The 27,535-nt window shown below is 52.6% G+C and overlaps 1 protein-coding gene and 1 long non-coding RNA gene across 3 annotated transcripts in view; both read left to right on the forward strand.

Annotated features, from left to right (window-relative positions):
* The first annotated feature begins 1,120 nt into the window (after positions 1-1,120).
* ACSL6 (acyl-CoA synthetase long chain family member 6) overlaps positions 1,121-27,535 on the forward strand; it is a 47,690-nt gene continuing 21,275 nt past the window's right edge. For both annotated transcript variants that reach the window (XM_084535849.1, XM_084535850.1), the window contains exons 1-9: positions 1,121-1,212; positions 20,746-20,966; positions 22,539-22,653; positions 23,522-23,586; positions 23,812-23,913; positions 24,056-24,155; positions 24,679-24,857; positions 25,351-25,383; positions 26,581-26,632. In XM_084535849.1, coding sequence (XP_084391975.1) covers positions 1,164-1,212; positions 20,746-20,966; positions 22,539-22,653; positions 23,522-23,586; positions 23,812-23,913; positions 24,056-24,155; positions 24,679-24,857; positions 25,351-25,383; positions 26,581-26,632 — 916 coding nt within the window. In that variant the 5' untranslated portion in view covers positions 1,121-1,163. The remainder of the gene's footprint in view (positions 1,213-20,745; positions 20,967-22,538; positions 22,654-23,521; positions 23,587-23,811; positions 23,914-24,055; positions 24,156-24,678; positions 24,858-25,350; positions 25,384-26,580; positions 26,633-27,535) is intronic.
* LOC311444590 lies at positions 1,860-8,196 on the forward strand. Its single transcript, XR_014697971.1, has 2 exons — positions 1,860-3,404; positions 3,576-8,196. It is a non-coding gene; the product is annotated as an uncharacterized lncRNA (long non-coding RNA).

Raw genomic sequence — 27,535 nt, forward strand, 5'->3', positions numbered from 1 at the left:
GCACACTTGATGATGTCTTTTTGCTTTGAGACCAAGGATCTCGGAAGCCCACTTTACTCGAGCAGTTGGATGTGGCAATTTCCTAACAGGTTGCAAGAGTGGGCAGCAGTGACACCAATGCAAGTGACATCAGTTTAGTCTTTCGTATGCAGGATTTTTTTTTTAAAGTCCTTTTCACAGTGAATCAGAAACCACACTTGAAAAATGTCTTTTCCCTTCAAATGGAAATTCTTCATTTATGTCAGCTCCATTCTCACCTTAAAGAAAACCGAAAGCCTTTATTTTCTAAGGAAGCGTATACCCTGGACAGCTATAATCAGTGCTGAACAAGTGTTAATTCCTCATACATGCAGGGATTTCCTTGGTGAACCTTGCTCCATGCTCACAAAGAGTTAAGCAGCTGCACATCACAGCTTTGAGCCAGTTCTGCCTGCCTTGCAGATCTGCCATGTTACTCGCTCAGAAGGCTGAAGAACAAGGCTGTGGTGCATGTTCTTCCCTGTGCCATTCCTGACCCACTTTACCCCCCGGCGCTGTGATTACCAGGGGATGTAACATTGGAGTCACTGCTGGCACAGCCATGTAAAGCCTTTTTTCTGCAAAGCCTTTCTCTTACCATGGAGCCCAGATTAATTTTCTGCTGCCAGCTTGTTGGGGGAAAGGTGGAATCCCTAAGAACATAAATCTGCTGTCTCCCCACACCCCCCTCACGTTATTTGCCATCGCTAGCGCGTTTTATCTCCTTTTGTGCACAGCCATTCACTGCGTTTTAAGACGTTAAAAATATCTGGAAGCGATGCTCATCCGTCTCCTAGGCACTGGAGCTGGAGGTATTTCGCTATTTCAGCTGGGCAGGGCTTTCAGGACCGCTCCTGTGCAGCAGAGATTCCCTCGGCCCAGGAAGGGGAAGCACCAGCCATGGCGGAGCAAAGTTTCCCCCCCCCTTCCTCTCCCCTCCCCTGATGCCCTCTTTGCGCGTTCAGGGAAGGAAGGGATGCTCCGGCCCTGGCAAGACGAAGCCGGAGGGCTCGCCGGGATGGGGAGAGGAGGAGGAGAAAGAAGAGAAGGAGGGGGGCTGCTAAAAATACCGCCCTGTGCCGGGGGAGCGCGCCGGGCTGCGCAGTGAGCGCGCCGCAGTGCGCGGAGCGGGGAGCGCCGCAGGCATGCTCGGCCCGCTGCTGGGCTCCGCCGGCTCCGGCTGCCTGCTGCTGGGTGAGTGCCCCCGCCGCTATATCGCGACAGGGCCGGGCTATCGCGACATCCTCGCGGCAGCCGGCGAGCGGAGGGGGGCGGCTCCGGGGTTGGGGATGCGCGGTTGGGGGCTCGGCCGGGCGCGCTGCTTCATCCCCCGCCCCAAGCTGCCCCCAGATTTATTATGTCCCACGGGGTTCTCGGTCCGGTGATTTATTTGGAGTGGGGCTGGGAAATAGGGCAGCGTGCGTGGGTGTGCTGCTAGGGGTGCGTGTGCTCGTGGCTGTGTCCGTGTGCTCGTGGATGCGTGTGCGTGCTCGTGCGCTGTACCCGCTGGGCAGGGGGTTGTGTTCAAATCCCATTGTCTGTGGGCAGGCACGGCGCTTCAAAGCGTGTCTGGGTTAGAAAATGACTGCAGGTCTGAGATAGGAGGCTCTCTGGCAGGTGTTGAGGGGTTCAGCTTTAAGCGGTCTGCTGCACTCGCTCAGGTGTGGGTGCTTTGAATCCGGGAGCGGTGCCTTTTCCAAAGGAAGGTGAGGTTCAATGCCCGTGCTATTTCCCCTTTGTCCAACAGCTTTCCTCTAAACAAGCAGACTTCCAAGGGGAAGAAGTACAAAAGGGAAAATGATTTTTAAAGACAGCATCTTCGCGTTATTAGGTAAATATTCTGCTGGGTAGCACCAAGAATGGAAAACATACAGCGATTGTTTATGTGCATGTCTGCTTGCTGCTTCTGACTCTGAAAAGGAATGTTTCACCCTGAAAATAATAGGGACCCCAGTATTGCTGGCCTGCATTTTGTCTTTGAAAATATCCTGGCAGCTCCCATAAAGTCGGTGGGTTTACAGTTGCTTATATCAGCAGCTTGAATCAGCTGCTTCCGAGCTGTACCAAAACTCATGCGGCGCTAATTTTGCCCAAAGGGAATTAGATGGGTGAATCAGAAAGCAGGACTTGGCTGGGAGGCTGCAGGCAAGTGTTTGTTACAGTATTTTGGGCCCGGGGCCCCAGGGACTGCTCTGAGCTCCATTACCGGCTCAGGCAGCCTTGTTTATGACAACAGGAGGAGAGGAGGGCGGGCTGGGGATGCCTCTCGTGGGCCAGGACCTGCTCCCAGGCCTCCACACGCACCCTGCGGCATCGATCCCAGCGCGTCCCCGTGCCTCCCGTCTCGGTGCTCGCTCTGCTGCATCCAAATGCATCTCCCTCTTGTCTCCTGCTGTCCCAAAGCATTCATCCATTCGGGCACTGCCCTGGCTCGTGGCCTCCCTTAGTTCCTTGCCCGTTTGATTTTAGTGTGGGTGGGGACTTCAGCCTAACGTGATCTACGGAATAGGTGTCCTTGGAAGACAGATGTGCCACTATTGCCTCTGGCAGACACAGCACAACTCACCTAAGGGAGATGGATCCCGTTGGCACAGGGGGGCTCTATCCGACCCGGCAGTGCCACGTTTGCTCAGCTGCATGCTCTGGCTGCTGCTCTTGCTCGTGGTCTCAGTCTTCTGGTGGCTCCATCCCGTAGGCACTGCTCCGTGCTGCCAAGGAAACGCGGTGCCTGTGCTGATTTGCAGAACATGAGGTGCTCTTGGGTGGCCATCACAGCCCAGTACAGCACTCTAGGTTATTTTAAGTGAATTTCTTGCTGCTTTACAAAGGTTTTGAGTAGTTGAGGATGGGTCTGTAGTGCTCACCTCAGTGAAATAAAGGTGTAAGTCAGAGAAGGACAAAGACAGAGATTTCCTAATGTGCAGATGAGCTTTGTTACCTGGCTTGATGTAAGAGCAAACGAGCCTAACAACAACCCCTGCCCCAGGGAGCCTTGGGACTGGTTTGGCTGAAGCATGATGAGGTTACAGCTGAGTCCCCTGCTCCTCTCCCCTTGAGTAAAAACAGGGAATCCCGGAGACTTCCCTGCTCTTCTCTTCCCTCCTCACCTCATGTGACTGCGTCCCTGCGTCAGCCCTGCCACTCAGCACAGAGGGGGGCCCTGTGCTCCCCTGACTCCTGCTGGCCAAGCAGGACCTGTGGAGACACAAGGAGGAGGCTCTGCCCCGCCACCACTGCTACATCCCCAAATATTTGTCAGTGTGTGCTTGTGAAGGAAGCAGAAGGTTAATGTGGCGCTTCAGGATTTGTACAGCCCCGCTTCTAAATCCTGTTCTTGCACTGTGACACAGGAGTCCTTGAGGATGCCCCAAAATGTAGGTCTCGGGGTAAGGAACGGTTCCTGCTACGCTTTGTGTGGGGAAACAGCAGATGCCCAGGGCTGCTCAGACCAACCCATGGAGTGCTCCTGCTGCAGGGGAGGCAAACCTCTGTCATTTGATGGGATATATTTAGTTGCTTTTATTCTCCGTCTCTCTATTACTTTCCTGTTTGAACAGTTGCTAGATAACATCAAAAGGAAAGAGGAAATGTTTCTGGATTTCTCTGCTTGCTTGCGGGGGGAAGGCAGCGCACAGCAATTTTTCTCTGCTGCTCTGGACTAATCTAGACATTGATTTGGTTTTTGTCTTCACTCTACTATGGATATAATAAATATATTCAAGTAATGAAAAGAGGAGAAAAGCTTTGAAGACAGATGGTAAACTGAATTAACTGAATACCCGTGGATGTAGGAAAGCTGACTTGGGAGCAAGCCAGGGACAAAGAAATACCACATCGCTCCAGTAAGGGTACAACTGCCGTGGTTTTCGCGTCACCAAATGCTGCAGAGCACCACTGGGTTTAAACCTTTCCTTTTTATTACATTTCTATGAGGAATTTGAGAGGAATATCAGCATCTTCCTTCCTCCATGCTACACCATTGCAAGCAACCTGGCGGCAGGTCGGGGTAAGAGAGAAGCAGCAGGACACAGGCACCAAGCGCGGCTCTGTTCCCATGGCTTTCATCTCAGCTTTGCTAGATTAGTCCTCCACGCAGACCCAAACAAAACGATCGGCTTAATCACCTTCTTTTTTTATCATCAAGGAAGAAGAAAGAAGAGCATCTATTAATACAATTTGTATTTTTAAGTGCTCTGCGTGCGCTCCTTTGGCGATGGATCAATACAAGTAATGAGGTTTTCTCATGGCTGCTCTTCATGTCCCTTGTGCTGCTGAGCGAAGCCAAAGCCCTGCAGGCCCCTGGCACCAGGGCCTGAGCTGTCCCCATGCCATTTTTCAGGGCTGCAAGCACTGGGTCTATGGGGAGCGATGTGCTCTGTGCTCTGCTGCTGCCCTCAGCCCTCCGGAGAAGGTCCTGGTGTCCAAACTGCTTTGGCCTCTCTGCTCCTCTCCCTCTCAACAAGGGCTGGCAGTGCCCATGAACCCAGATACCCTCTGACCATGGGACCTGGTCAGATGCAGCGGAGTGAGGTGTGCCAGAGAGCACCTGGCTTTGTACTGTGGATTAATAGGCTTGAATTTTATTACTAAATCCACAAAACCCCACCTTAAGAGTGGGATTCCTCACGCTTCTTTCTGAGTTTCCCTGTAGCTTGCTGTGAGCCCAGCCTGGCTCCCAAGGGACTTTTCTTTCCAGACGCGCTGATTCCGAGTCCTTGCAAATCCTTTTTCTGGAGCCTCTGAGGAACTGAGCGTTGTTTCCCTACAGCGTGACATGGGTAGATGTTTTGCTGAGCTCAGATTGATTGTCGTAGTGTGCGCTATCAGCGCTTATTGATGACAAGACGCTCACTGTGTCGGATGCTCCTCTCACTGTAAACATTGTCACAGAGCCTTCAAGGTGACCTGTGGCCGGTGGAGGCAGGAGGAAGGAGGAATTTTGGCTTTTGGCTTCTTCCATACGCTCTGCATATAGATAAAATCATTTAACCTTCAGACTGGAGACTGCACGATGGAAAACTTGGTGGCTGGTGATGAGAAGGGGAAGGCAGGGGGACGAGAGGGGATTTTCAGCTAGAAGAGAGCTTCAGAGCCGCGTGGGGAGCTGTGCTCCTGCTCATCACACAGAGCCTGGGGCTGGTCACCGAGCTCTGGGGCTGTGGCCACGCTTTGCCCACCCCACCCGTGGGGTTTTACGGGCAGTGATGCTGCTGCCGAGTGCTGCAGATGCCTTGGAAAATCCAATCCGTCTCAAAACGCAACCCCAGCTCGGTGGGGGCTGTCAGCCAGCAGGGTGCTGGTCAGCCTTGCCCCCTGTGCAGCACACCGCTTTCCAAAATGTGGAAAGAAGATAAATCCAACCATCTCGTCCAAGCCACCTTCCTTTGCAGCACAGGAAGCTTCTCAAAGAAACGTATCGTTCAGTGGAAAACACCATCTCATCGGGAAACCCCCAGCGAAGGGAGGAAAAGTTTTTACATCTAGATCTCTGTGCGATGGTGTTGCAAGAATGCAGCTCACATTTCCATTTGCTCAACCGTGCGGCTGCTGTGGTGTAGATATGATCTGAAGACAGGCCACACCACAGGGAAGCAGTTTCCACTTCATTACTGCTAAGTAACACTGCAAAATCAGTGTAAGGTGGGTTGGCCTTGGTGAGATCAAGGTGACCCAGGGATGTCTGGGTTTCATTATTTAGCTTTTCTCCCTCGGGACAGTGGTGGTGTTTGGCACCAGGACCAATGGTCCCTGCGTGGCAGAGTAACTGTTCTAGACGTTGTTACTCTGAAATCTAAACTTCAACCCAATTTGGCCTGTGACCAGTCCAGATCCTGCCTTGCTGGGTGCCAGAGCAGTGGCTGAGCCGATCCATTTGTTCTCCTTTGCTTCCCTTGGAGAGCCATGGGGGCTGAGTTATCCCAGGGAAGGATTTGTCAGCGTCTCCCCGTTGCCTCCAGAGCAATCCCCAGCTCTTCTCCCAGGTTGCCAAACCCTTTGGATCAGATCTACCAGCAGGGCAGGTGTCGCTGCTGCTAAGCTGGGAGTCAAGACCGATGACTGCAGGGGTCTTGCAGCCCTAGCAGTGCTTCTGTTTGGAAATTTAAAAAAAAAAATTAAAAAAAAAATCAACCCCTTGATGTGGTTGGGGATGGAGACCCTGCCTGGGATGGGATGGGGTGGGACAGCCACATCGTGCCGCCTGTGTCTGCTAGGTGGCACCACGCGAGAGCCGCCGCGCATTCACTTGGCTGGCATGCTGACATTACCAAGCTGATTAATGCCTTTTTTCTTTCCTTTTTTTATTTTTCCCCTTTGGAAACATACCTAGGAAGAGAGTGAACCATTACTTTGTTGATTTAAATGACTTGGTCTGAGCCACGTTTGCGCTGAAATAACAAATGATGTGAATGATGATCAATGTCTTTTTTTTTTCAGAATTCTGCATAGAGCAGTATTTAGGTATAGCAAGTGGAAAGAACATTATTTAGACATCTTTTGAAAATTGTTTTAATGATGGGGAAAAATATATATATATCAGAATCCCTCTTGGAGTTCTAAATATGTTTTAGCTTCTATGTGCAGTACAGTTCAGTTTTAGGCAAAACCGTTATTTGTAACTGGAGATGAGCTAAGGCAAGGTCGCTTTTATCCTGAAAAATGTTCAGATAACTCCTGCCAGCTGCTTTGAAGGGTTGCCTGCCTTGTACCGTCAGCCTGATGAACATGAAAGCTTCACAAAGTGGCTTCCATTGCGTTCAATCGGTGCCATTGGAGGGCCCCTCCCTGGCACACCCCACATCGCTGCCGTGCGTGCCAGGGCGGTTTTTATGAAATAATTCCATTTTTGGCTCCGGTTTCTGCTTGGCTGTGATGGGACGGGGTCAGAGGCCAGCTGGGGACGTGGGGTGAGCGATCCCCAGTGACCTCGGCGCTGCGTGGTGCCCCGGCCCTCGTCTGGAGCTGCCTGAAAGGGGGATTTGTGTGCGGCCTCCTCCTGGCTGCCGCTCCCGGCTGCCGCAGAGGCCAAGCAAATCCCTTCAGCTGAGAGGCTGCTGAGGGTGGTGTGATGCTGTGACCTGCCAGCAACAATTCAGGCCTGTGTTTCGCTTGGGAAAAGGCATTTGCATATCCTCTATTCGCTTTATTTGGTTAAACACATTTGAAAAGGCAAAAGCTCCCAGCCATTGAGACGGAGGAAGGGGCTGAGGATGAGGGCCCCCCCTCCACCTTAACTCTTTGAAGCCTTGCTCCAGGCAGAGCAAGGAGGGCAAGAAACAGAAATGTTGTAGAGAAAGACATCTTAAAACATCCAGAAAGGAGGCTCTGAAGGCTGGAAAGGGGAAAGTGCTGGTGAAGAAGAGCCCAACAGCAAGGAAGGGAGGCAGAGCTCCCACGTGTCTCTGGACTGTAAATTTGTTTGTGTGCATTTGTAGAGATCTGGGGAGAGTCTGCTGAAATCGGCACGAACAGAAACGTTTTCGAGATGACTTGAGGATATCTGTGAAAATAGGAGAGTTTGGATAAAAGCAAGTCGCACTCATATCAGGAACACAAACGTAGGGCATGCTACATGGTGTGAAAATCAGAAAGCAGAACTCACTAGAAACAAAACCACAGCTAGCTAATTGCTGTTTAATTTAAAGTTTAAAAGATCTCCCCAAACTAAATCAACAGCAAAGATCCTGAAACATAATCCAAGTGTTTTAAAGCGTTCAAACAGTACAACCACCTGCTATTACTACCGAAAGAAAAGCAATCAGTTCAGTGAAGTATTTAACTTTGGGTATCCAGGAACACCTCCAAGCACGGCCCAGCCCCAGATTTCTCAAAAACCTCCCTTGTGGTGATGCCCACACATCCTTTTCCCTCACTTTCTGGTGTAGTGCTGGGCAGCAGCACCACACAGCCGGGCAGGAGCTGTGCAGGGCCCTACCCACTGTGCTCAGCCACAAAATGGATGCTCCACTTCTCGGCACCTGGAAGGTGTTTTTTGGGTGGCAGCCGGGAAGAGATGCATCAGCAACCAAATCATCATTGTGGGTTTATTTTTTTCCCTTGCCACTCATCAGCATCCTTGCAGTGTGTGGAAACTGAGGGCTGGTAGGAGGAGGGTCACAAACACTGGTCTGGTAGGCTCATATTAGCACGCCTAATTCTTGAATTGATCCTCTGTTCATACAGCGTTTTTCCTTCCTGATGCTCTTTGCAAGTAGTCAGAAATACACACTGCATAATCAATACAAGCATAACGTCTGACCAAAAGTCATGGGAAGGAAAAAGAGCCTGCTAAATAGTCAAACATAAAGGTGCAGTCTCTCAGTTTGAGGTGACTCATTATTTTCATCAGCTGCTGTTTTCTGCACTTAATCATGGTCAGGGCAGCATTTTCCATGGATGGCCCTTAAGAAAGTTATTGCCCTGTGCTACAGGATGTCCTGAAAGACCAGGTACTGGTTTTTGGGGTGTTATCCTCATGGTCTCAAAGTGCTGCGTGGGATGAAAGGAGCAGCGGCTGCACCTCTGGCTGTGGTTTCCTGGTGTGCAGCCTCGGTTAGCTGCTCGGTCGGCGCTGCATCCTCCTGGCCATAAGCATCGCTCGGTTCAAAACTCAGCCTTAATCTGTGTTTCTCATTAACTTTGATAAAGTGTAAAAGCACAGAGAAATTCAATAGGTTTCTCTCTCCGACAATACTTTTCTTTCATGTTGTGTTCGGTCACGAGCACTAAAAGCACCGTGACTTTACGATATCACTTTTTTTTAATTATTTTTTTACTGAACAGATGGGGTGTCAGCCAAAACACATAACGGTCCTTTGAAGCCTTCGCATTGATTTTACTGGTAGTTGGATCTCCCTGGGCTTTACCCTGAGCAGTAATCAGCACAAGAGGTGAAGTCTTATTTCCTTTGTACCTGCAGAGTACAGACACCCCTGCTACTTAACTTGCTAAGGTGACGGCCAGCTTTTGGCAGCTTCTCCAGGAGCAGAAGCCGCCTGGATCTGCAGCTTTCCTCAGTGGCCCACCTGAAAAAGGGAAGATATTCTTCTAAAACACTCTCCTGATTGCTCTGCTCCATAAATCTCTTGGTGGAAAACGATGGGGCTGCTCCCAACCGGAGCTATTTGCTGATTACCAAGCTCCTGCCCTGGCTGTAGCTCATAAGAAATGATGGGGCAAGGACCAGAGCTGGTGAAAATTGCTGAGCTCCTACGAAGGCAGCGATGTGATGCTGATTTACACCAGCAGGCCATTTAGGCTGGTGCTCCCAGGCTTGCTCTGGCAATTTGATAAATTAAGCCTAATTGCAGAATAGCCACAGCTGAACCAAATACATCATGTTTTACTTGCCCAAAATCTCATTAAATATCTGTGCCCCTTTATTCATGAATGCTCAGAGTTCTTTGAGGACTCTGCAGAGAGGCAGCATTAGTGAATTGTGAAGCTTTTGTTAGCAGCGTAACATAACAGAACCTATTTGGGGCTCAGATGCTGTTTTTTGCTTTGCTTTTAATATGTTGGCCGTAGTTATATCCCCTTAGTGTGTTATTGATTCATGTGGTTCACATTTATTCTACTATGGCTCAGAAGTTTTTAATTTAGTGGACCAGGACTGGCAGCACAGACTTTATCATTGTCAGGCACTGTAAAACTTCATTTCGTGATGGGATTTCTCAGAGAGAAAAAAAAAAAATAAAAGAAAAAGAAAAAAGGGTGCTACTTTCATTTTAAACCAAGTACTTGCAGGAAGGCTTTGTAGTTTTACACCCTAAAACCTCACCTGGATTCCCCTAGGAGCTGTAAAGCTTTTGGGAGGGCTGACAAATAGACGTGTCCGAACCCCACAGCCCCCAGCACCGGGGGGAGCCTTGCAGCGAGCAAGCCCCGCGCACCCTCCCGCAGCCGGGCTGAGGATCCCAGCTGCGGATCTCCAGTGCCTCAAGGGTTACAGGCGGGCGCTGCCGCTGCGCTAATACGGACTAAGCTGATATTAGCCAAGCTTAACTTCTTTCGGCAGTTTGCAGATGGGAAGGGGGTGGGACGTCCTGGAGTCAGCAGTTCTTCAACAAGTACGTGGACGGGCGCGCTGGCGGCGGCAGCCCCAACCATGAGCTGACTGCCTGGGAAGGGAGCGAAGGACGGCCGGCTGGCCTGCTGCCGCTGGTGAGTTTGCTGCTGCTACTGCTGCTGCTGCTGCTTGGTCGCGATGTGTTGGCTCTACATGCAGCTGGCTCCGGCCCTGCGAGCACCCCAGGGGGCTGCGAGCAGCGTGGGGGAAGTCCCCGCGGCCCCTGCTCCATCTGGGGTGTGCGGAGCTCTGGGTGCTGAGCAAAACAAAACTGCCAAAATGGGGCTGAGCAAAACAAAACCGGGCTGCAGAGAGGGAGCGGGCACTGCTGCTGCTGCTGCTGCTGGAAGCGGTGGTTTGGGCTGCGCTGCTCGGGGCTGCTCCAGGGGAGAGCCCGGTGGTGCTGCCGGCAGGATGGGGATGAAGCGCAAGTGGCCAAAAGGGTTTGTGGCTTTTGCAGTTTCCTGTTTTTTCAGATGTTCCTAAAAGCCTTAAAGGGGGGAATGCTGCAGCCCTAGCTCTGGCTGAATTTCACAGCCCCGTGCGGGCTGGGAGCTGCAGCCACAGGAGCGGCGGTGGCTTCTCCATCCAGCCCGGGGCTCCAGCCCTGTGCCTTGGAGCACCTCGTGGGTGCAGCGCTGCCCCGGCCACGTGCTGGGGACAAGGTCACTTAACGCAGGGGTGCTGCTTCCTGGGGCTGCCTGGGAGGGCTCAGCTGGAGCCATCAGTTTGTGCTTTATTCCCCAAAGCTCCTGGCCCTGGTTTGGGTATCACGGCTTGCTTTGAATAGCAGGAGACTGGCAAGCTCGTTTCATTGTGTCTGACACCCTGCGGGTTTCTAGGCTGTGTGTGTATTGAGTTTTTAGCACCCTGAGTTCAAGACAAGCTCTCTGTGATGGCTGTAGCCATCTGTGGGTCTGTCCGTGCCGGCCTGGCCGCGGGGAAGCTGGCTGGGATCTCCTGGTACAGGCGGTGATGTGTCTTTGCCAAAGCTTTGCAGGCACCGTGGGTTGCAAGCGTTAAATTTATGCATGATCCATTTCGAAACGCTGAGGTTTCACACTGCCTTCCAGCACACAAACGTGCGGGTGCCCCATCTGAGAAGCCTGCCTGTGCGTGGGGTGCAGACGCTCGTTGGGGTGCTCCCTGGAGGTTAAGCACAGGATGTGCAAACCTTACCTGTGGCCGTGAAATACCCCTTGCTGCGTTGCTTTGGTGTGTGCCTGCCATTGGGGACGGGTCGGGGATGTGAGGAGGGTGCTGCCAGGAGTTTGGGGATGTTCCAGGAGGGCAGAGGGCTTTGCTCCTGCAGGATGACAGCGTGGCAGGTCGGTACTGCTGCCATGCCTGTGCGGAGCTGCAGGGCATCCTCAAAACCTGCCCAGTTATTTGCCAGACCCGGTTATTTGTGGTTTTATGGTGCAGTGAGAGCAGTCCCTAAAGCAATTTCTACAGAGAACGGCCAGCTTTCGCTGACCTCACACACAAGAGAGGAAGCAATGCAGTGTTCCTTTAATGGCACCGTGATATCCTCGTGTGCAGAAACCATGCAGAGATTATTTTGAGAAGCTGGGGCTGGTTGCAGGCACGGGGTGGTGGCGATGCCCACGGGGGCTGGCGAGGGGCCCAGGCAGGCGGGCAGGATGCGGCAGCTCCGTGCGGAGGCTGTGCTGTGCCTGCTCCTCCTGCCCGCCCCAGCCGTGGTGGTGCAGAGCCTCCCCGTCTGCCAGTTGCTTGCCTTCGGGTCTTTTGGCAAGTGACTCCCGTAAGCCTTGTTTTCTTGCCCCTTCCTCCACTGCTGAGTTGCCAGAGGAGCTCCGAGCTATTTTCAAAGCCACCTCCAGCTGCTGGTTGGTTTGGGGTAAAGCTGGCATGGTTCTGGCACTCGTGTTGCACAAGCACGGGGGCAGGATGCAGCCCTGCTCGTTTTGGGTGCACCTCGAGGTCTTTGCTCCTTCCCCTCTGCGCACACAGGGTCCTGCAGAAAGCTCTGCAATTTGCAGGGCACTTGGTTGGTAATTAACCTGATCTAATTATAGACGGCTTACTGGGAGGGATACAACTGTATTTATTATAGTTGGATCATGACACGACTGTTACTTTTTTAAGCTGCCATTTTCAGTGTAGTTTTCCAGCTTCGGGTTCCAGTGACAGCCACGGCGCTGCCTTCATGGGCACATGCTTGGCACAACGCATGGAAGATTTTTGTCTGTCCGGGTGTTTCTGTGTCTGTCCTTACTGCGCTGGCAGGTCGGTCAGTTCGGGAGCTCTTGAAGCTGTAATATTGGCTTAAAGAGCATCGCTCCTGATAATAATAAGCGCTGTGCTGAGCTGTTATGTGGCAGGTGTCCTGCAGCAGCAGGTGCAGCTCCGTGGCACGGCAGCATCCTGCAGGCAGCCCCGAGCCCAGCTCCAGGAGCGCGCCGCACGCAGGTGACCACGCTTCACGGCTACAGCTTGGCTCAGCCCTTCTGCACCCGCTTCCTACAGAACTTTCAGTATTACAGAATGAGACACAAAATTAGGATTCGACCAAGGCAGTTTCGGTACAGACTGAGCTGTCGGTGAGGCTCATGCCTCGCTGAGAAGCGCTGTACAAAACGCTTCTGTCCGTCTCCATCCCCTGCAGGACTAACGCCGAGCGTGCCATTGCGCTCTCTTCAGCCTCAGGGAAGGTTTTTGTTAGCAGCTTGTTTAGGTTTCTGCGTCACTTCGGGTGCTGTGCTGCCAGGGCTGCCATGCTTGCCCAAATATAGCGTGGTGGTCATGCAGGGCACTTATTTTGGGATTCAGAAAATGCTGTCAGCTGGTGCCTGGGGGGCAGGAGGTCTCCGTAAGGCGGAGGAGAGCACCCACCTGTGGGGGGGAGCCCCGTGGCACATCCAGCAGGTTTGGGTCCCCCAGCCCCTGTGCAAGCAGTGCACGCACCAGGAGAGCAGCCAGAGCCAGCTCCTGCCTCCTGGCCTCCCTTCACCCCCCGTGTCCCTTCTGCCAGCCTCGCACACGCTGGCAGTGTGGATCCATCCACGGGGAGCGGGGTCTGCAGGAGCACGGAAGGGATGCCCCTGGGTTAGGGTTGGAAGTGCGGGTGCAGCTGAGGCTGAGGTAAGCAGCACTGCTGCAAATTACAGCCTCCACCGAGCAATTAAAGGTGTGCTCTTCATTAAAAGCACAGAAACCAGAGCACTGAGGTGGGAATTAGCAAGGTCTGAAGCCGAACGTCCCCAGGGCAGACGCGTGCTGGGTGCTGCAGTTGGAGCCCGTGTGCCTGTGCAATGCCCTGCGCCGTGCTGGGAAACAAGTTGGGTTTCTGAGGTCCTGAGCTGGAACTTGGCCTCTAAAGGCAGCGCTAGGGTTTGCTTAAATCCAGCCGATGTTTGCAGGCAAAGAGCAAAACTTAACCTGGCAGCGAGCCACCGGGCTGTGTGCAGAAAGCCACCTCCGTCTTCCCTGCTCTGCAGAGCTGGCTGCCGCGGGTGCAGAAGGCTTTTCCCTCCCTATTCAGGGCTTCTCTTTGTGCTGTGCCCCAGATAACTATTTTTATGCAGTTATTTAAGCTGTTTGTTCTCTGCCTGCCACGCGGCATCCGAGCACCATATAGTATACAGGACAATCGAGCGTCAATGCCACTCAAAAATAAAAAGTAAAACAAGTCTCCTTCACAAGAAATAGGATTTGCAAACAACCGGGGTGCTCAGGGAGGGTTTGCAGACTCTCTGGAAGCAGCTCCCAGGACTGAAGCCCAGCCCTGGCAGGAGCAGCACGCGGTGCAGTGCCGGGACAGGAGACAGCCCTGCACCAAACGGGGGCTGCAGGCAGGGCGAGCCCCAGCAAACCCCCAGGTTGGCACCTCCAGCTCAGCTCTTCCAGGTGCTCCTGGCACCTCCGTGGTGCTGAGAGGGTGCAGACAGCCTGCGGGCTGCGGTTTCCCAGGGTGAAGTTATGGATGAGGATTTCTGGGGTTTGCGTCGAGCACAGGCAAGAGACCAAAGAGCCAGAAGCACACCCGGCTTTGGGGTTTGTGTTTGGTCTGGCTGGGTTGGAGGAGCCGCCTGAGCCCGCGTGGGCTGAGCACGCAGACGTTGTGTTGGCACAAGAGGGTTGCAGCATTGTGATGGGGACAGAAATAGGCCAGGCACCACTGAGCTTTGTCCCCTGAAAGCCCAGAGCCCTGTGGCTGCAGCACGTTACCTCGCGATGAGGCGGAGGGCGCTTCAGCACGGAGGTGAGTCGCTTCCTCGCCGCGCCTTCAGGTCTGGTAGGCTTCAGAGATGAGCTCTGAGCCCATGAGCTTTCCCCTTCTGGTGGGCATCTTGAAATATTTGCAGGGCTTCCATGCCCTTCCCCATCGGAGCAGTGGCAGACTGGGACCAGCCCCACAGCCTCAGCCTTCCTGCACTCCTCAGCCACGGTGGCTCCAGAGCACCGCTGCGCCGAGCCGCTCGTGGTGCCAGACGTATTTTTAGGCTGGTTCCCATCTGTGAGCTGTTCCTGAGCACGGCGGGGAGGCGAGCAGTGGAGGACGAAGCTTTCCGGGGAGGGTTTGGTGTTGTTGGCAATTAGGTGGCACGGACACAGAGGGACGAGGCCGTGGGGTGCTGCTGGCCGGCGGTGGGCTTTGCTCTCTGCAGCGTTACGGGCACGTAAAGTAAGATCCCCACACAGCCTCTGAATTATTCATCGAGTAATTTCTCCTGGCAAGTGGCTGGTATGCTGTAGATATTTTAGATACTTTAAATACTTCTGTTTATGCTGTGATCATTGTGCTCCTTCTGTAAAATTGGCCCGTCAGGACACGGAGCCCCTTGTTAGCATTTTTCCCTTTTTAGAGGATGGTTGCAAGGCCCTTGTGTCTTGCAAATGCGTTTCCTTGCAAATGCATTTCTCAGCAGGGCTGGGAGCGGGAGGCCAGTGCCGCTCCTGCGGGTTGCCTGGAGATTTGTGTCCTTTGTCTGCTCCTGTCCTTCGGCGCTGGTTTGAGGATGCTGGTGGCACGGCGGGGCTGGGCGATGTCCCCAGCGGCGCGGTGCTGTGCGGGGTGCTGCGGAGGAGCCGTGCTGCTCGTGCACCAGATCCTTGTTGAGGAGGAGTTTGCTCAGGAACACGGTGCAGGAGCGTGAGACATCTCTGCAGGAGCACTAGTGTGAAGTCTCACTCCCCCAAAGTGATACATGTGATACACGTGTGTATGTGTGTATATACACGTACGTAGACATACAAACACACATGTAAGTACCTTAGAAAGTGCTTTGGAAGCCCTATGTTGGAAGCAGGCTTTCTGCACCCAGCATGAGCCTGCCCACCTCCCCTAGGAACCGGTCCTTACACCACCAGCCCAGACTGATGCCCGGCCCCATTCTGCCCCGCTCCCCTTCGTCCCTCTGCATCCTCTCCCCGCAGTAACCAAAGGTCACACAAAGCATCGCCGGCTCCCTCGCCGTGAACTTTATTTGCCTGATTCCTCTCAGCAGATCAAAGAGGCTTGGCCTGGATGTGACGCCCCCTTTCCAAGGCAGATAACCGCTGTACTGGCTGAGGGGGGTGGCAGGAGGTGGCCTCGTGGCTCCCCCAGCCCTGCTCCATCCATCTGAGCCCCCGGCTCTGCGGCACAAAAGCAATTGGGGCTGAAGAGGCTTGCGTACCATCAAAACGTCAGCCTTTAATAGTCCCGCTGGCAGGAGGCCAGCCGAGCAGATTGGATGTGTCTGATTCCCAAAGGGAGGGGAGAAGGACGTTTTTCATTTAGTAAAAATAAGACTCGCATCGTGCTTCTCTTTCATTTCTTGCTCGCTGGGTGCTGCTCTGGTGTCCCTGGAGAGATGCTGCACCTCACCAGCGCTGCGTCCCTCTCCTCCCTTGTTCACTAGCAATGGAAATAGTTGTCCAAGAGCAAATCCGTGCCCTGCATCAGTTGCCTCTTGCTCCGTATGCTGAGTCCCAGTGTAATAATCCCCCCCCAAATTGTTTTTTTTTTATTCCCATTTTGAATCTTGACTCACTGAGCTGTAATGCAACCATGAGGGCTGGTACTTTTGCTTTGATTCTGGAACGAAATACATCTTTGTGATTTGACCCTGCAAAGAATTAGGTATAGTGTAAGTAAAGAATGGTAATTGTGTTTTATGTACTTGGAAATCACCAGTTTTGCTCACAGTTGGTAAAATCAAGCACGTGGAAGAGCTTGTTTTGATCTGGTTTTGGTGGGTTGGGGGCATTTTTTTTTAACAGAAAGAACAGTTTTGATGTTAATATAGTGTCCCAAAGATCAAAGCAATGATACATCACAAGGAAGCCACAAGGAGCTGGCTTCAGTGTGAGCTGTCTGAAGGCAAGGGAGAAGCCCTGTAGTGGACCATGCCACTGCACAGGAGCAGAAGCAGGTAACATCTAAGGAAATTTTAGGCAGTCTTAACCTTGCACTGGCTGATAATCCCACTCAGCTTCTGCTGTGCCTCCTTGAGCAGAGCTTTTGCCACTGACCCTGTTTTGGGATCAGCAATCTCAGTCTGGGGCCCATGGAGCCGGAACGAGGGACAAGGCAGCTTTCAGAGCACGGAAATCTTGTGCTGCTCCACTGGAGGGAGGTTCCTCTACATCTGCCTCCTGGGACTGGGACAGCTGAGATCCTGGAGACTCCGTGTCCTTGGAGAAAGAGGGCGGCTGCTGGTGCCACAGCCCCGGGGAGGGAGCAGCTGAGCCGCAGCCAGCCCCGGCTGATCCTGTGCAGCCGCGGGCAAATGGCCTTTTTTTTGTGCTCGGATAGAGGGAGAGCCATAGAAACTTTGCCTGTTTCCAGCACAAAACAGGTCATCCCACCCCATTCCCACCCGCTGGGGATGTGTGGTGGGCTGGTGAGGCCACCTCATGAGGTGTTCTCCTTCCCAAGTAGGCAGCAGGATGATGGCACAGCCTGCGTGGGTGCAAGTGCTCGGCTGCATGGGGTGAGCAAAGCTTCCCTGTGCACACATCATGCACACAGCAGCAGTCTGAGCCTGTTCCCACGCGGGTTCGTGCCGCCAAATCTCCAGTTACAGCATCACTTCCAGCAGGATCAGATCAAAACCGACTCACACAATAGTGCCGTTTGTATCCTGCGTGCCAGAAAAATATTTCGGAACCGCCGCCGCGGTGCCTGCTGCTCAGAAAGCTGGCTGGCAGTGCAGAGCACAGCGCCTCTTCTAGCTGGCCAGAGCCCCGCTGCAGGAGCCCTTTTCGCCCCCATCCACGCGCTGTTCTGGAGGTGTCAGGCATGCTGTGGCCAGCCCCAGACCTCTCACAGACAGCTCTTAACTCCTAGCAAATAAGCCGGGTTTGTCCTTTTTCAAAAGCTTTTTTGGTTGTTTGTTTTTCGTGTTTGTGTCTCTTTTCTCTGCCATGGGGGTACTCCACAAGTGGTGATGCGGTGTGGAGCAAATGCCCGTATTGGTGCTTCCATGTGAAGCTCTCAGGGCTGTTTTCCATAGCTCCCCTGTGGGTGAGAGGTACCACTTCACAGCCCGAGCATCCAGGGCTCATTGCAGGGCTGAGGATTCACCGCAGGTGACAGAAATGGGGCAGAACTGCCAGAGAAGTGGTGCAGAGAGCATCCTGCTGAGGAGACCAGGGTGACAGCAGCGGCTGCTCACAGTGTGCTCCCACGTGTGATGCTGTGGTGCTAGTAGGAAACCAGACCCAGGGACTGTGCTGATTTTTTTCATTCATATTACTACTATTTTTAATTACATGATTTATAGGAGGAATACAGGCAAGGGAGGCACAACCTGTCCTGGCAGCAGGGTGCCCGGCAGCGCGGCTCCTCTCAGACACGCCTGAGCCCCTCTCCTGGCCCCCGTCCCGAGGCAGGCTTGCTGCTCCGAGCCCATCAAGTTCGGGCTCATCGTGAGGCACCTGGGGATGGAAAATCAAGATTAACTGTTGCAAAAGCCAAGCCAGGTGAGCTTTGTAGTGCCAAAATCAACTGTGTTTGGAAACCGGGGTCAGTGGGTGAAGCTACAGGTCTTGGGTGGATGGGAGGAACCAGAGGTGCTGGGCTGTCCCCTGCACGGGGTAAGCTTTATCCTAGGAGCAGGGTCCTGCCTTCAGTTTCTGTACTGAGTCATCATTGAACTTAGATTATTAAATGAAAAGAGGAGAATACAAGCAGATGACTGTGTGGTCCTACTTGCCATGCTGGCATCTGTATTTAGCTCTCCCAGGGATCCTAGCACTCTTGCTGCTGCAGTAGGAAGAAAAAAAAAGTCTGTGCAAACCCAGACTGTGCTGTGCCCCTCTCTTTGCTCAAGCCGAATACCTCCTGGTAATCACAAGCCATCCTTATTTCTGTGTGAAAGCATCCTGTCTTTTCCAGAGTTGAAAAGCACATTTTTTGATGTCTTTAGATGACTTTTTTTTCCCAAATCCAGGTACTGATGTAAATCTCACCCTAACATATGTCAGAGGGATGCGAAGTCAGCGAGGGAAGGTGTGATCACACGTCCCCCATTACCCGTATTATAACAGCAATACTTGTGTTCTGGTGTGCTGTCGGGTCTGGCTGCCAACACTTGTTCTTTTTACTACAACCCTGGCTCTTGCAATGCTCTTGCTGGTGCTGTGAGCTCCCCGTGCCCATTAGTGCCCTGTACTGGGATGGATGTGCAGGAGGGCCCAGCACTGGTGCCCCTGTGCCAGCACTGCTGCTGCTTTCCCATTTCCCAGAGACTTCTGCTTTCAGCTTGGCTGCACAGGTGGCTGCAAATCACTGCTCCTAGGCTGATGCGGATGGAGTCTTCTCAAGTTTTGAGTGTAACCAGTAACCGCGGCAAGTTTTGGTGGGACTGATTGTGTTTCTGGGAGCAGGCAGTTCTAAGTGCAACTAACCCAAATCCTTTTGCACAAATAGCTAACTCATTTGTAAATGAAGAGCTCCCTTAATTTTTTAGCCTGCTTGTTCTGATGTGTTTTGCAAGCTGCTTTTCATCAGCTGGTGCAGAGAAGTACCGTGAGGGGAGAGACCGGTGCTCCAGCTCCGTTCATCCTGCCGTCGTTGCAGCCAGGTTGTACCAGATGAGCAGATGTATTGAGAGATGCTCAAAGCTCAGGAGAAAATTACACCCTGGGTGGGCACTGCCCAGAAACATCACCGAGATGCTGCTTTATTTGCTGTGATCATCGCAATTGGTCCTGGAGGGGCTGGGGGGGAGCTGGGCAGCTGCAGGATCTGGCCCATGGGGAGGACAGGGCCAGAGCCCCCAGAAGGGAGAGGTGCTGCTCCCACCTTTAGCCCAGTTGGCGAGTTTAGCTGTTCTCTGTGTCTTTGTGCTCTGCAAAATTGAAAACTTCCCCCACAGCCCGGTGCAGGGGGGGGCATTTGTGAGCTGGCACAAGGCAGCCTCCGGAGCTCGCTCTGCATGAATACGGGGAAGGGCTGTGAGCGGGTAGTCCTGACCTTCAGCATGTCCCAGACACTGTTCCCAGGAGGAAAAAAGCTGGTTTGTGTTAACGTCAGTGGTGCTTTTGTGCGGGGGGCCCCGAGCCCCGTGGGGGCGAAGCCCCTCCATTCATCACTCGGTGCCTCTGTGAGCTGGAGCGAGACCAGAGGGCGAGGGGAAGGGGCTGCCCGGGCTCCTGTGGCAGAAAAGCTTTTTCTTTAAGATCTTGACTGCTGGTAGAGTCATAAATAGCGCCGTGGGGCTTAACAGGAAACCTTAACTGTTTGGATTCCCCCCCTCCTTGCAGCATCTGCTTGGCTTGTCTCTCGCAGGGCTGGCAGTTGCTACAGGCTCCCTGGCAGGGAGCTGATACAGGGCTGTTACTGCACATACAAGTTCTTTAAAATGCCTCGTGTTCACCCAGTACCCCACCACCAGTCCCTGGAGCACGGCCTCGCCTGGCCGAGCCGCCCTCCTCGTACCCGCAGCAAAGCCACGCGGGCAGGTACAAAGGGAGAGAGCTGGGGATCAAGTGCTGCCGTCCTGTGCCCCAAAACTTGTCCCCTCGCCTGCCTGCCACCAGCTGAGGTGTGATCCTCTCCGTGCCAGGGCTGTGCCCAAGTGGGGCTCTGGCATGGGCCCCCCGGAGCAGCCAGGGTGGTGCAGGGTGGGACCCGGCGGTGCCTGCGCCCAGCCTGATACCCGGTGCTCCCTTATCCCCAGCCGGCACTCCCGGGTGGTTTTTTTTTCCAAGAAACTTTGAAGCGATGCTGTGAAACTCTCTTTGGCTCGAATCACCTATAATTTAGCCTGACATAAACCATAAGGAGCTCGAAGCTGAGAACGCGAAGCTGGCATAAACAAAGAAAAAGCGGTGCTTGGGAGCATGTCTGCGCAGCGTTTTGTGCTCCGAGCCATGCTGGCTGTGCCCTGCTCCACGTGTGCCATGGGCTGGAGATGGCACCGCATGGCCTGACCCCAGTGTCCTGAGCAGGAGTGCTCGGCTTCCCCGCTGTGCTCCTAGCCAGATCCCAGGGCTCAGCTCAGCACCCTGATGCATATAACTGCGTGGCTGTGCTGCCAGTGCTCGGGTGTCCTTTAGGGATCTCTCAGGGATGTTCCCTCTCCTCTTGCACCTCTTCCATGGACGCCGTTCTCCTCACGTTAATTATTTTCCGGCGGGCAGCCCCGCAAGGCGGCAGAGCGGTGCATTGGCAGCGGCTGAAGAGGCTCCCCTCTTGGCTCTTGCAGAGTTTGCCGTGTCGCTCGTGGAGAAGATGCAAGCTCAGGAAATCCTGCGGAGCCTGCGGCTCCCCGAATTCGATGACCTCAGCCAGTTTTTCCGCAACCTGCCCACCACGGCGCTGGTGGGCATCGGTGCCTTCGCGGCCGTCGTGGCCTACTGGTTCGCCAGCCGGCCCAAGGCCGTGAAGCCGCCCTGCGACCTGCGGATGCAGTCGGAGGAGGTCGAGGTGAGGCTGGGGTGGCACGGGGGAGGCTGGATATCACCCGGGGTTTGCAAGAGGGGGACGTCCAGGCAGCATTTCTGTGCTCTGTGGGTGATGGAGCCCCGGCACGGTACCCAGAGGGGTGCTGGGGTCTCCTCCTTGGGGTCTTCAGCAGCCGCCTGGACATGTGCTGGGGGAGTGGGGCTGGGCCAGAGGCACCCAGAGGTGCCTCCACCAGAGACCACAGTGGGTGCTGGGAGGTGCTTTTATTCTTTTTGAGCTCCCCAGCCTCACCTTGTAATCAGCCACATGGTGCACTGGGCCAAGGATTATTTCACTCCTTAATTCACCTTCTTCTGTAAAGTGAAAAACTAGCTCATTAATTTATTCGCTTGGATTTTCAGTAACATTTTGATCTTGACTTTGCTTTACCTCCAATGATTGAAAATTACAGCAGCACATTTACAGGGACACATCCACAACCCCTTGTCCCTGCAACAGCATTGAGACCTCTCGGTCAGCTCCTCTTCCTGGTGCAGGCTGCTGCTAGTTCTGCAATGATAAGAAAATATACCCAGATCCATGGGTGAGGCTGAGGAGTTATTAATTTTCAGACTTTTAAGAGGCCTTAAAGTTTAATGAAGCTGCTCCGTTTTCAGGAGGAGAAATATTTATGAAAATCGTTTCAACTTAAATTCATATCTGAAACTCTAAGGCAAGAATTCAAAGTCTTCTCCTGTGCCCCCTGTGAAACCTGACTGTCTTTAATTCCAACCACTTTTTAAAAGGGTGGGAGGAATTTAGATTTTCTCAGAAAATTTCCCCTTGTGGATGGGGCTTTACCGAGCCTCCCTTCTGACTCGCAGCACTGTTCAATTGCTGTGTGACAGCGATGGTGGCATCTGTTTGCCCGTCCTACCCCACCTCTGGGAGAGCCACTAGGAACGGCTCCTTGTCTTTTCCCTCCTTATCTGGCTGCCTGTGGCGTCAGCCCTGCTTTTATCTTCCTGCCGTTATCTCCTGGTGGCCTGAGTTTGCATTATGTCCTTCCTTTTGGTCTGGATGTCCTTGACAAGGTGCCTGTGGTTCTGGGGACCTGCAGAGCCCGGAGCGATCACTCCCCCCAGGGTGTCCCCACTCCATCATCCTCACCAGCCCAAACGTCCCAGCTCCATCCAGCATAATTTGAGCCCAGCATTTTATTTTATTTTATTTTTATTTTTATTTTATTTTAATCTAATTTAATTTATTTTTATTTTGTTTTGTTTTTATTTTAATTTATTTTTTATTATTATTATTTATTTATTTATTTATTTATTTATTTTCCTCATGTTATCTGGAGATTTAGAACTCCTTGGATCTCTTTGGGGAATACCAGCCACGTCCTCTGCCGACAAGCAAGGACAAGCGCTCGTCCCTGTGACACGGCTCCCCACGTTACATGGGTGCTGTGGTTCACATCACACCCCTCTGGCAACCCTGGGTGCCAGGGCAGGAACACAGCAGTGGACGTAGAGGCAGCACCAGGCGGTGCTGAGGGCTGTGCCGTGTCGTGGTGCCGTGTCGTGTCGTGGTGCCATGTCGTCTGTCACGCAGGGCCTGGACGGGGCACGCCGCTCGGTGATCGGGGACAGCCCGCAGCTGCTGACGCACTACTACGACGATGCCAGGACCATGTACGAGGTCTTCAGGAGGGGATTCAGCATCTCCGGTGAGAAGCACGGTTGTGGGGAGGCTCAGAGCATGTGGGAGGCCCCAAAAGTGTAGAGACCTAATGAGAGTATGAGGCCCTAACATTTTGGTCACTGAAAGACTTCAGAGGCCCAAAACGTGGGAGGCTGAGAATGTTTTTAAAGCCCAAACAGTGCAGGAAGGGGGAAAATTGGGGGAGGCCCATGGAGAGTGTTGGAGGCCAAAAGAGGTTAGAGTCTGGGTGCAGGTTTGCTCCTACCCCACTCCTCCCTGCCATGCTTCCCCCTGCCTTTTGCAGCACTGTTATCTGTGGGAGCTGGGCCAGGAGAGCTTCAGCACTTACCTGGCCCTAGGTGCCCAAAGAGCTTCAGTGTCTCTTCTACTGATAACTGAATAACTGAGTAATCATTAGGGATCTGTGTCTGCTGCTTGCGATGTCCCGCCTTGCTGAACACACCGGTGTTGTTACCAGGTTATTATTTCTGGTACCACCAAAAGCCTCAGCGGAACACAAATATTCCACCCCACGAGACAGAGGTAGATCAGGAGCCCAGTAGGTGCACGGAGGGGTGGGTTTTTGTGCAGGCAAGTAGTCAGCAGATGAACTAAACTCCTCAAGTACTCCTGTCACATAGTGCCGTGTACTGTCTTGCCCTTCTCCCAAGTGGCTGTGTTAAAAACAGCAGTTTTCACTTTGAAGCGTTGATATCAAAAGGCAAGGAAAGCTTCAGGAGCTGGCATTTGGGCTAATGGTGCTCGCTGTGAGCTTCGTCCCACCCCGGTATTGACAGCTTTGTTTTCCCAGGGCTCTGCTGCAGCCCCACGACACCGGGCACCAGCTCCCAGCTCTGCCCCCTAACTCCGCTGTCTCTGGTTGTGTCTTGCAGAAAACGGCCCCTGCCTGGGGTTCAGGAAGCCCAAGCAGCCGTACCAGTGGCTGTCATACAGAGAGGTGAGCTGGAAGTGAGCCCCCCCGGAGCCCCATCCCCTGGTGCTCTTGCCCTTACTGCAAAGGAATGGGTGAACAGGCATCCTAGGCTAGCAATAAAGTGAAAAATTGGGTTTTTAGATAGCCGATGAAGTAATGGGAGAGCCTGCCCACACAGCTAAGTCTTCTCTTTAATTGCTGCTGCTTGTGTTCTGCTTTTTTGTGGACCTTTTTCTCTCTGACTTCCAGGTGGCTGAAAGAGCAGAAGCTCTGGGCTCGGGGCTGCTGCAGCAGGGCTGCAAGCCATGCACCAAGCAGTTCATTGGGGTCTTTGCTCAAAACCGCCCAGAGGTGAGATTTATTTTAACTTGATGCTGCCTTGCTAATGTTCCTGCCTTGTGAGCTTGCTTTATGTCTGAAGCTCGCTCTCAAGTGTGTTAAATCTGTTCCCACCTCCCCCTTCTCACCTCTGTGCTTTGATGTCCCCTGGCAGTGGATCATTTCTGAGCTGGCTTGCTACACCTACTCCATGGTGGTGGTTCCCCTCTATGACACCTTGGGTCCCGGAGCCATTCGTTACATCGTCAACACAGGTAAAAACAAAATCAACATAATCTTCTCAGAAACAGCCTTGTTGCTTGGAATGGTCAGTTTCCTTCTGCTTCCCGAAAGATGGGTGGTTTCACTCACCAAGTGTCTTAAAGTCACTTGGAGAGGTTTTTTGGGGGCCACTGTGACCCAACACCAAGTCAGGGCCACCCCCCGTACTTTCCATGCCTGGTCGTGCTCAGCTGTGGGAGGAATTGCTGCAGGGCTCCCCACTGCTGCACTTCCTCACGTTTTGCCTCCTAGATTTCCTAGCCCACACGGTGTGTAATTTTGGCATTTTGAGCTGAATCCCAGACTACTCCTTGGTGTCAGCTACAGCTTCAGTGTTGATTTATGCTAGCTAAAATTGCAGTGGCTTTCTAAGAGAAATATGGTATAGTCTAGGAGCTCTGATATGAACCCAAAGTGAGTACCAGCGCTGACATGATGTTAGCTATGAGCGAGCAGCCAGTCTTGTGTTAAAAAAAGATTTACTGAAAACAACTTGTTTGGCTGCTTTCCTTCCAGCTGACATTTCCACAGTCATTTGTGACAAACCTGAAAAAGCCAGAACGCTCCTCGACCACGTGGAGAGGAGAGAAACGCCGGGTCTCAGCTCCATCATCCTGATGGACCCATTTGAGAAGGAGTTGTTGGAGAGGGGAAGGCGCTGTGGGGTCCGCATCCAGACCATGCAGGAGGTGGAGGTGAGGCTGCTGTCCCCCTCCTTTCCATACACTTTGTATTTTCTGCAAAGAGGCAGTAAAAAATGCTGGGACTTGTGAACTGCGTGGCAGGTTCAGCCTCTGGGGCTCGTGGCTGTTGATATTGATGCGTGGCTCAGTGCAGTTCTCCGTAGTATTATCCCTTATTAACAGGAGAGCCAATGTTTTAAACTTCCCTGCTCAAATAAGACATCAGCTGCTCTTTGAGCCTGGTTGAGACAGAGTCCTCCTCCTTGTAGGCTTATGTCCTCACGCTTCTTATGAAACAGCCTGGCTCCAGCTCAACCAGCCCAAGCCCTGCGTGAATCCAGGGATACCTTTGCAGTTAGCTTAGGACACAAAGGATGACCTAAGTGCTAGCCGCAAAGATTTCTGCTCTGGCTCCTGCTCTCCCTTAGTGGTTTGCAGATTAGCAAGTGGGTTGCACCACATGAATGGTAGTGGAAATCATTTGTGTTACTTTAATCTCTTTCAGGATTGCGGCCGGGAGAGTCGACATGCGCCTGTGGTGAGTGCTGTCACGCTGGCTTTCCCACTCAGGATTGCAGCTGACTGTGTCAAACTCGTTTCACTAACGAGGGACGAGCTGCTCTGGGCAGAAGCAGGCGTGTGTGGGTCAGGGCAGCATGCCACAACCCCCTCTGTGTAGAGGCAGCCGGGGAGCTCAGGGGCTGGCAGTGCTGTGCACTGGAGATGTGCGGTGTTTGCTTCATACGCTCCGCCTGGGACTCTTAAATGAGATAATTCATCCTTGCTGAACGTGTTAGCAGGACAGTAATTAAATGCCAGTGTTAAGCCACGCTAATTCCGCTGCCTTACCCCGGTGGCGCCAGTGGGATGTGTTTGTAGCACTGGCTGTGTGGCAGGGTGTCTTTCACTCAAATACTTGGCAATACTTTCTTTTTGGAAAACTGCATTGATATTTTCACCAAGGGTGCTCATACTCTTACAAAGCTTTCAGAAGAGGCTTCTAATTTTCAGGCCATTTATTTTATCATTGGTGACCCAAAATGGCACACACCGTGGTGCTGAGAATGCAGAGATGCTACTGGGAATGTGAGCCACCAGAAGCTTCAGCTAGTTGTCCCCTCTTGTGGTTAACCACACTTTTCCAGCATTTATCTGGACGTCAGTGAATTAAATTTTCCCAGACACCCACGGGTACTGACAGTGCCTTTAAAAATGCTGGTGGCAGGGTGGAGATTGTGGCTACACAATCACCAGTAGAAAAAAAAATAAGAAAGACAGAAAAAAAATGCACATTTTCAAAATGCTGAAATATCAGTTATGGCTGATATCAAAACCCTAGGAATAGCAAACACCGTTTGTTACTGTCTCCTGTGTGGCCATATTTCTAACAAATACTCTTACTGATATCAGATACAATACAGATACCTCAGCTTTTTAAGGAGGTGGAATTTTTGCACTAAGAAGTGTTGGGGCATGTTCTGAGGTGCAAACCTTCCATCAAAGCCTTGTTACGCTAAAGCACAACCTTAATGCAGCTGGAGCAGATCATCAGGGAGGAATAGGGTCTGCGTCAAGTGAAGACACCTGATAAAAGAGATTTGCCAAGGGCAAGGAAAGCATTTTATAGCAGAGCTGAAGTATAATTGGTTTGATCTTTATGTTTATACAGTGACAACATTCTACCCCTTGTGCATTTGATTGATGTGATTTTCTTTTTTTTTCCTCATGTTCCTAGCCTCCTCGACCAGAAGATCTATCAATTGTCTGTTTTACTAGTGGCACTACAGGTAAAGGAATGGGCATTTTATTCATGAAATAGTGGAATAGATTATCGGATTTGTTATTAATACCACATCAAAATGTGCAAACATGCTGCTGTACTGACACGACAATGGTATCTGTGTGTATTTTAGCATCTGGGTATACCTACGTTTCTGTAGATTGCAGCTGGAATCCCCTGACACACACTTGGGCAGTACGATTTTGCGGTTGTCTGGAAATCTGCCCACGTTTCTGCCTCCTGTTTTGCAATGCAGATACGAGGCCCTTGGCTGGAGGATATTTATCTTCTGCAGATGTTTAAAAAGAGAAATGCTCGTCCAGAGCTTTCTGTTTTTCACCGGCGTCCCCGGCCAAGCCCTGGTGTCCTGGCAGAGGACGAGCAGGTCGTTCTCCTGCTCGGGGCAGACATGGAAGTCAAACTCCCTGCCACCCACCAACAAGTTACACAGGCAGACAAAGAGACAGCAGAGCTCAGATACACGAGGCGTGAGCGCTTGGGAGAGCGTTTTCCTTCCCTGCAGGGGAAGACCAGGCTCCGGGGACCCCTGGAGCAGCTCTTCCAGGTTCCCCTGGGCTCTCAGGACTGCCTAGCGCTTGGTGCTGCCGCAGAGCACCCAGGATTTGGCCCCGCTGGTTTAGGAGGCAGGAGGTGCTGTTTGACACCTGCAGAGCCCGAAACATCGCCCGCCTCTGGGAGAAGATCAATATTGCAGTTGGGTAAGTGGCTTTTATCAAGTACAACCCCTTGCTGCTCTGTTTGTGTTAAAAAGCTGTGTTTGCTTTTGCCTTCGTACATCGTTTTACTTGGAGGGCTTTTGAGATCTGTGCATTTCGGGCCACACAATGCAGTGCACGGTGTGAAAGGAGCCTGACTGCTCAGCCTTGGTGGTGGGAACCTAACGAGAGAG

The sequence above is a fragment of the Aythya ferina genome, assembly GCF_964211825.1.
Source record: "Aythya ferina genome assembly, chromosome: 14".
In the NCBI taxonomy this organism is placed as follows: Eukaryota; Metazoa; Chordata; class Aves; order Anseriformes; family Anatidae; genus Aythya; species Aythya ferina.